Source organism: Symsagittifera roscoffensis, chromosome 6, assembly GCF_963678635.1.
Source record: "Symsagittifera roscoffensis chromosome 6, txSymRosc1.1, whole genome shotgun sequence".
In the NCBI taxonomy this organism is placed as follows: Eukaryota; Metazoa; Xenacoelomorpha; order Acoela; family Convolutidae; genus Symsagittifera; species Symsagittifera roscoffensis.
In genome coordinates, this window is record NC_087067.1 from 15520100 (window position 1) to 15528900 (window position 8801).

Sequence of the window (8801 nt, forward strand, 5' to 3'; positions counted from 1 at the left end):
AGCTAGCCTCAATTCAATTTGGAACGATTTTGTTGTGCGGGATAATTCGCTATGCATAAATAATTCGCGTTGCGCTCTCAGCAGTTCTTCAAAGCGAGCATAATTTAGCGCATAACATGGCCAATTTGGCAATTTTCAAACCCCCAGGACTTCACAAAAAATAATCTAAGGTGAAATATGTTTTTAATTTTGAACTCAGGAAGTCAATATCTTCAATGAGGTATAAATTTTTTTTTGAAAACTACGATTTTGATCGGCGAAAATTGACTGAATAAAAAAACCACACCGAGCATAAATATTCCGTTTTCTTCGAAAGTCAGAACAACAAATCCTCGTATTTTTTTGAATTTTCAGAGCTTTTTTACTGCTGTTTTGTCGTGATTGAAGTGCAGCTTCGCTTGTGTGTTCAAGTCTAAAAGAAAGAAGTGATTTTCGCTCCTATAGGTCTTTTTTTGTTTTTTTTTCCCAGAAAAAAGTCTCTTACGACAGAAGTGCTTTCATGCATTTTAATGCATTTATTTTGACTTTTGGAATTCAATTCAATATCTTTCCCTAAAAGTTGAGCGAATTGCGCTCTCCAATTATGAAAGCTGAAATGAAGCGAAAAAAAAAATGTTTTCAATTTTTTGTTTCGAAAGTGGTTTTTAGTTTTTAATATAAAAAAAAATTAAGCGAAATAAAAAAGTTACCCATTGATACACTTTATTTTAAACATTGGGTTAATTCATCAAAAAAATTGTCAATCAGAAACAGTTCATGAGATCATATATTTGAATTTTTTTCGCTAAAGCTCGAAAGTTTAAAATGTTCAAAAATTTTTATTAACGTTTTTTTTCTGTTTTGCTCTTCTAAACTTTGCTAACCTTCTGTTGGCTATGTTTTATTTTTGTTCGGCTAGAATGAGTAGCTTGCATCTGATGATTGATATTTGTGTCAAGAATTCTCTGGTTTTTGGTTAGAACTGATGTTTCTATCAAAGGCAGTTTTAGAGATCCGACGAAAATAGTTTTGTTAATTTCCATTGCCTGTAAAAGATGTCGCTTCTGATTGTCTCTCTCTCTCTCTCTCTCTCTCTTTTCTCTTTCGTTCTCTGAACTTTCTGTATTCTTTCTATCCTCCCACTTGTACATATTGAAGGAATGTTTTCCGTTTTGTTGCCTTCTGCTAAAACGCTTTATTTGAAGATTTCATCAGCCCATAAAGTCTTTTTATTTAAATTTTTCCAGCCCTTACAATTTTTGACAGGAAAATTTTTTGTTGGCTAGTTTTTTTAAAACTTGTGGTTGTATTTACACCTGTCGGTTTTTGGTAAAAGCGGTTTGCAAAAGGTTGCAAATATTCCCCTCTGTATTTAAATAGAGCTTTCGCATCAGTTTGTAATTTTCAAAAGTTCAATCTGCACATGAGTTTTTAAAGTTGCGCGGGAGTTTTTCAACAATGATTTTGGGATCATTCAACAATGATACTGATAAGTGGCTCTCTGGGTAATCATGAAACACTTGAAATCGTTCTGGTGTTAATGATCATGAGTGATATCATCGGGAGTATTATTGTTATAATCTGACAAATATCGGTCCTGGTTAGATACAGTTTTTCTAATGCCACATAGAAGAATCTTTCAAGCTTTAATTTTTTTTCATACTGTGGTAGAATGTGTCGATATATCAAATAATTTAAATAAGCTTGAACTGAAAATTGTTATATGCTCAGCTCGTTCAGAGTTTTTGAGAGCAGTCTTGTTATAACAAAACCACCAGAGAACTAACAAATTAAATTATCTCTTGTTTTTTCAGAGCGTTTGCCTCGAGCGCCCTGTCATAGCAGTTATTTCTGAAATTCAAAAAAGAATTATAACAGCAGCATAATGGTGGCAGACACAGCTTTGTATCAAGTACTGGAAGTGAGCCCCAATGCGACAGATGCACAGATTAAGAAGCAGTACCATAGGTTGGCTAAAAAGTATCATCCGGACAAGAATCACCAGGGAGCAGCTGAGGCGGAGGAGAAATTGAAGGAGGTGAATTTGGCGTACGAGGTGCTGAGTGACTCATCTAAGAGGGCCATGTATGACAGGTATGAAATGAAAGTCCCATTTGAAAAATCCCCTCCTTAGATTAATTAACTGAACTCCCAATCCAGTTTTTGGAGCTTTATTTAGCGTTTCCTTGGCAATAGAAAGTTTATAATATTCAAAAGCAACCTTCAAAAGTTAGTAAAATTTTTTAATTATTTTTTGATTTTTTTGTTCCAAGCGGTGAAAATGAGGAAAAGCTTTGTATTCGGGTGTGTTCTAGTTTTTTACTTTTTGTCTTCCACGCAAAGTCATGTATCAAAAAGAATCATCAGACTGGGTTGAGTGATATACCATATTGAATCCCTTTCAGTCGTGATTTGAGCGTCAAAAATTTTCCCATTGTCGAGAAAAAATTTTGGTTTTTCCGTCTAATTTTGAGGGAGCGAGTAATCTTTGTTATAGGAAAAATTACTTTTGTGAAGACTTACAAAACTTGATTTTAATAGTTCATGTAGCGCTTGCTTGGCAATAAAGGTTTTCTTTAAAAAAATAAAATACAGTTTTTGTTCGGTATTCATTTTTCAAAAAAAATATTGTCCATCTTGCCTATTTCACTAACTTTCTACGCGTTTGTATGGTTCTCAAAACTGTATACTAAAAACGACGCTACTTTGAAAAAAGAAAGGAAAAAACCCTTATATATATTTTTTAATGAATATGGTCTGAACATTCTGTGCTACTTGCACAGTAAACGGCTACCCTTCTTTTTTTTCCTCGTTAGTTTTCCCCGGAAAAGCTTTGTTTTTCCTCGTCACTCCATACACCATGCTCAAAAACCGGCGCAGATTCTTAAAAAACTCTTGATTTTCTAAAAAATAACTCTTGTTTAAGTGCTACTTGCAAAACAACCGGCTACTCTCGTTTGAGGGGTATTTGAAACTATACTTACAATAAATTGAATCTTCTTATCCATTCCACTCTATAGTTTCTACTAAAAAATCTGCACTCCCTAAAAACAAATTATTGTCGTCCAAACCAGGCAGTTTTTAAAAACGCAGTCTTTCTATTTGTTAAATGTAGACTGTAAATTCAATTTCGCTTTAGTTTTTTGTAATGAAGTCGAATTTTTTGGCTGAATTTTCTGCTGAAAGATCTCCTTCCCTTTTAAAGAGAGCAGGTTGTTAATTTATATTAATTTATACTCAACGTGATCTTAATTTTTTTAAGGTACGGAATGGATGCAGTCAAAGACTCGTCGGGAGGTGCTTCGGGACACATGGACGATGTATTCGGACACTTCTTCGGATCCTCGGGGGGCATGGGAGGTGGCGGCGGACACCCCTTTGAAGACATGTTTTCTCCATTTGGTGGGTTTGGCGGCGGAGGAAGAGGTAGACGCCAGCAGCCAACCAAGGGCAAAGATGTGATACACCCCCTTAAGTGAGTTTTTTTTTCTTATTTTTCAGTATTAACTTTTGAACATTTGCATTTGAAACTAAATTGAGCTTCTCTCTCGGCATTAGCAGCTGAAGTGATTTGAACTGCGATTGTATGGTTGAGTTGCGGCCGATGTGAGTTTGAACCGGTTGAAATAATTGTTGTGTTTGTTTTCAGAGTTAGCCTGGAAGATCTCTACAAAGGCAAGACGAGCAAAATACAGCTGAACAAAACAGTTCTTTGCAAAAAATGCAATGGGTAAGTTCCTGGCTTTTATTGTTGTGAAATTACAAATATTTATCTACTGGCAAAACATAAATTGAAACAGCAAAGCAAAGGCCAAAATTTTAGTTAATTAACTCCTTACATATCTGACGTTGCCCCAGAAATGCTATCACCTAAATGGAGAAGTCAGTTTATTGCAATGAAATTAGAGAATTCATGACAAATTGTTAGATTAAATTAATCATGAGTTATGCCTGAAAATTTGGGAGAATACTTATTCTGAGAAATAAATACCTGTGTTAAATGTGTTTGTATAGACAAGGAGGGAAGCCTGGCTCTGTGAGTGTGTGTCGCGAGTGTGAGGGTCAAGGACGGGTTATCAAAGTTCGGCAGCTGGGACCTGGATTCGTGCAACAGTTCCAGACAGAATGCTCCGCCTGTAACGGACAAGGTCAGTCTTTTTTATTGGCTGCTATACTTATTACAGAAGAGCCGAATAGCAGAAATGTTTTAACCAATTGAAAGCCGCTAAACTCAGAATGCTAAACGTTGGATTTTTTCAAACCTTATTGTAGCTCTACTACCTAATTATATTTCAGACTCGACGGATCAACGTCCACTGATACTCGAAAACAACTGTGCAAGATATTCAATGAGAAAAATAATAATTTCAAACTGATGATAATTTCCACGAGGGCGGGATCCCTCGGAATCAATCTCCATTCGGCCAACCGCGTGATAGTCTTCGACGCTTCCTGGAACCCAACTCAGGATATTCAATCTATGTTCAGAGTTTACAGAATGGGACAGCAGAAACAAGTGTATATTTACAGGTTCATAGGACAGGGCACGATTGAACATAAAGTTTATTATCGTCAAGTTGTCAAGGTTTCACTTGCAGAACGCGTCGTGGACAAAAATTCGAAAGAAAGACGCTTCACGGATCATGAGTTAGGTGAATTGTACAGGTTTAATCCGACTATGGAGGAAAGTCCAATACAAATGGTGCCTGATGACAAGGTGTTGGCGGATATAGTTTACAACCACAAAGACAAGTGGATCGGCAATTTCTACGAACACGATACCTTGTTGCAAGATGATAACGATGAAGATTTGTCCGAATCGGAAAAATTGGCGGCTTGGGATGAATATGAAAAGGAACGTGAGCGAATGAGGTCGCCGCCCCCGGGAGGTGTGTTGCCGGGCGCCATTAATTACCCTGGCCTGGTAGGGTTTCCCACGGGATACGGGTTGTTACCGTCTGGACTACCTATAAGCATGAGTGACGTTTTCGCAGGACAAGAATCCTTGAACGGACCAAGTAACCCAGCTGAAAGAGCATCCTGGATTGAAAGCCTGAGGAGCGTATTACCTGCCGACCTGATAGCGAAATTAATAAATAATGTGTCAATTACAGACGAGTCACGACCGGTGGACATGACATTGCCGAGTATGTTTGACGAAGCACCGTTGACAAGTTTGACTCAAGCTGGAGCCACTTTGCTTCAGTCAACCCACAACGCTACAGTGTCCATCGCAGGAAACATTCTTCCGGGACTGGAAAGTACAAGAATTAGGTTGGTCCAAAAGCTTAAGAAAGCGTCATCATCATCAGGTTCTCTGCAAAATAACTTTATCATAAAAAAATTGGAATGTTATCGTACATGGTATGTAAATTAGCACCGAAGTGGGAAACTGTGACTTGGCGTGTTCAACCTCTGTACAGCGATGGAAGATTTGTATTTTGTATATTGTAAAAAATACACCGCAAACTTAGTCGGATAAAATCCGGTTCGGGTTTTGACTCGCTGCATTAATTGTTTCGCGTGTTTATATTTAGCCACATTCAAACTGACCTACTCGGAAGTTTTCTTTTAAAAGGTGCATTTTTCAAAAACATGTATGAAGCGAGAGAGGATGGGTAAATTTGAAAGCGGATAGGGCACATCTAAAAGTTACGATTTTTTGGGGAAAGTCAAAGACTTTCAGAGAAATTAGGTACTGCTTGCTCAAAACATGCTTACAAAAGATCGGAACATTCTTGCTCAAAACAAGTTTTAAAGGGGTTTCGATGAAAGTGTCCTGAACTGTAAGGCGTTCAAGAATGATTTTCTTCATAAATTTGTTCTGGGTTTTAATGTGTTTTTAGTGATGCGGGTGCCTTGACCTTACCCGCGCCAAGTGATAGTGCCGTGACTCCGGGAGTCTTACCTTTTCACCCTAATACTAGAAGTACCATAGCGCCTATAAGTTCGGTGAGTCGTACAAGTAGCGTCAGCCAAATACCTTCAGAAGTGACGCAGAACTCAAGTGTGGATACAAATCACCAGACGCCGAGAGCTGTTGCAAGCGAAGCTGACATCACACGAGCCTCAACAGTGCTGAAGAACCAAGTCATGATGACCTTGAAACAGGACATGTCAGTGGCGGATATCAATAAGTATCTTCTCATTTATGAGAAAGAAAGGAGGGCGCATATTAAGTTCAAAGAAGATTTGAAAGCGTATAAGAGTGACGCACTGGAATATGTTAAAAAATTCATTAAGAAGTAACATATCAGCAATTCTTCATTTTGAGCTGCTATAATTGATTGCTTCCTTTTATTATTGTAGAATTTGCAAATTTTGTGTTATTATTAAGCTGCTCTTTGATTCATGGTTAAACTGCAATGGTGCCTATTATTAGCTTAGATTTAGAATCATTTTGGTTTTATTGGCTTTCTGCTTGCTTGTTTTTGAGCATTACTTTGAAATTGTCTTTGAAAAGGAAAAAAGTATTTAACTTTTAATCTTGTCTTTATTATACGGAAAATGGTAATTGAATAAGTTACTGAATGTTGTTTTCTTGAGTCATGAGCTGCTGTGCGATTGATATTAAAGGATTTTATATTGCGTCGACCTCTGCCCAGATATTTTCGACCTTGTTAATGTTTGGTAAGTTTCATTCGATACTAATTTTTTGTTCAATTCTCTTGCCATATTTTTTTGAAATTAATTTTCATTTTAATAGATCTAGTTTTTTTCGACTTTTTCGAGGTTTTTTATCGCTAGTAGTGCGAAATTTTGCTTCGCCTCTATGTTTTTTTTTCTTGAAAGAATGGGTCGTGCATTTAGTGTTTCTTGCACAGCAACCAGTTATCCTTCTTGTTATTTAGGAATTTCGTTTACATAAAAATCTAAGAGCTAGCATCTCAACGTGAGGTTCAAGCACAAAATAACTAATTATCAATTTGTCCTTAATTATGAATTTTACAAAAAAAGGACATTGAAACCCCATCGGATGTTTACAAGCACCCAGGTGCTCGCGTTTTGTTTTAAGGGGTTTAGAGTTCACTCGTGTGTGAAAGATTACTATTGCAGGAAGTGAAGTTTTGTATTTTATTACGGTTTTGTCATTTACTTTTTGATTTAATTTTTTGGTCAAAATTTGATGCTATTTTGCTTTGTGCAAGCCGAGGATATACGATAGGTTTCGAATTTTGGAATCAACCAGACAATCTCCTCCCCCGCCCATTGACCTACCGTAGAATTCCCTGCTCAAGCATGTAGTAATTATGAAAAAAAATAATATGCATTTCATACAAACGCGCAATTTAAATTGGTTTTTAAATTTTTATGCGGTATTGCATTTCTATGCTGTTAATTACACAAATTAATGTTTTAATTCAATTTTCTTTAGTAATATGGTCAATTTTAAACGAATCTAGGCTATACTCTAAATTAGCTTATGAAAAATCCATATTTTCTCCCCCCTAATACGATTTGGTCCGGGAAAATTGTACGGTTGATCCGAAGTTTGTAGTTGCTTTGCAAGTACAAATTGCCACTAAAAATTTCATCGACTTAACATCAACAACTGCACTTGAGGATATGTAGATATGCCAATTTAATGCCTATAAATGTTCAATTTTTATACACAAAATATATTTCATAGTAGCGATAGAAAAGGTACTTAAATTTCTCTGAGGGTTTTGTGATATTGATTTTTTTGCTTTTTATTTTTAAACTGAAATTCAATTTGCTTTGTTTCGTTGTTAGTAGTTTTAATACGACGTTTGTGGCGAATTGAAATTCTAACAATGTTGCTGGTAGTATCTATTTTTTGATGAAATAAGTGTCTGGTAAGGCTTTTCCTTGTTTTAGATAAGTATTTGTGCACAAGATCATCGTCTTTTTTTTTACAGTTCATTGCAATGAGTTTTATCCTCTTTTACATGGCATGAAATACTGACTGTTAGTTAGTAAAGCTTGGTGCGAAACTACTAGTTATAATCTATCAGTGGTCAAGTGGCGGAAGCTTTAACGGGATTATCACTGGCATGAAACTGAACAAGACAGCTCGTATATCAGGACAACGCCCTGAATGTTCCGACTGTCCCTTAATTCATATCGAATAGTTTTTGGGAAAAGAAAATATTGAAAACCTATAAATTGCGGACAATATTAAAGTGTGAAAGGTTGAGCCGTACGAAATTAATAAGACCAATCCGATCAGCTAGCCTCAATTCAATTTGGAACGATTTTGTTGTGCGGGATAATTCGCTATGCATAAATAATTCGCGTTGCGCTCTCAGCAGTTCTTCAAAGCGAGCATAATTTAGCGCATAACATGGCCAATTTGGCAATTTTCAAACCCCCAGGACTTCACAAAAAATAATCTAAGGTGAAATATGTTTTTAATTTTGAACTCAGGAAGTCAATATCTTCAATGGGGTATAAATTTTTTTTTGAAAACTACGATTTTGATCGGCGAAAATTGACTGAATAAAAAAACCACACCGAGCATAAATATTCCGTTTTCTTCGAAAGTCAGAACAACAAATCCTCGTATTTTTTTGAATTTTCAGAGCTTTTTTTACTGCTGTTTTGTCGTGATTGAAGTGCAGCTTCGCTTGTGTGTTCAAGTCTAAAAGAAAGAAGTGATTTTCGCTCCTATAGGTCTTTTTTTGTTTTTTTTTCCCAGAAAAAAGTCTCTTACGACAGAAGTGCTTTCATGCATTTTAATGCATTTATTTTGACTTTTGGAATTCAATTCAATATCTTTCCCTAAAAGTTGAGCGAATTGCGCTCTCCAATTATGAAAGCTGAAATGAAGCGAAAAAAAAATGTTTTCAATTTTTTGTTTC

General features: G+C 36.2%; 2 protein-coding genes across 2 annotated transcripts; both read left to right on the top strand.

The window, feature by feature from the left end:
* The first annotated feature begins 1636 nt into the window (after positions 1-1636).
* On the top strand, positions 1637-4198 carry LOC134848610 (dnaJ homolog subfamily A member 2-like). The gene is made up of 4 exons (XM_063866129.1): positions 1637-2073; positions 3242-3454; positions 3629-3709; positions 3994-4198. The coding sequence occupies exons 1-4, from the start codon at positions 1865-1867 to the stop codon at positions 4196-4198; spliced, it is 708 nt and encodes a 235-aa protein (XP_063722199.1). The 5' UTR covers positions 1637-1864.
* A 75-nt stretch (positions 4199-4273) lies between these two features.
* LOC134847886 (uncharacterized) lies at positions 4274-6492 on the top strand. The gene is made up of 2 exons (XM_063865145.1): positions 4274-5253; positions 5826-6492. The coding sequence occupies exons 1-2, from the start codon at positions 4355-4357 to the stop codon at positions 6226-6228; spliced, it is 1302 nt and encodes a 433-aa protein (XP_063721215.1). The 5' UTR covers positions 4274-4354; the 3' UTR covers positions 6229-6492.
* Positions 6493-8801: the final 2309 nt, after the last annotated feature.

Bases quoted from the DNA above. Each gene is read 5' to 3' on its own strand.
- LOC134848610 (XM_063866129.1), top strand. From the start codon at position 1,865: ATGGTGGCAGACACAGCTTTGTATCAAGTACTGGAAGTGAGCCCCAAT. The intron at 3,455-3,628 runs GTGAGTTTTTTT...GTTTGTTTTCAG, and splicing joins GATGTGATACACCCCCTTAA to AGTTAGCCTGGAAGATCTCT. The intron at 3,710-3,993 runs GTAAGTTCCTGG...GTGTTTGTATAG, and splicing joins CTTTGCAAAAAATGCAATGG to ACAAGGAGGGAAGCCTGGCT.
- LOC134847886 (XM_063865145.1), top strand. From the start codon at position 4,355: ATGATAATTTCCACGAGGGCGGGATCCCTCGGAATCAATCTCCATTCG. The intron at 5,254-5,825 runs GTTGGTCCAAAA...ATGTGTTTTTAG, and splicing joins CTGGAAAGTACAAGAATTAG to TGATGCGGGTGCCTTGACCT.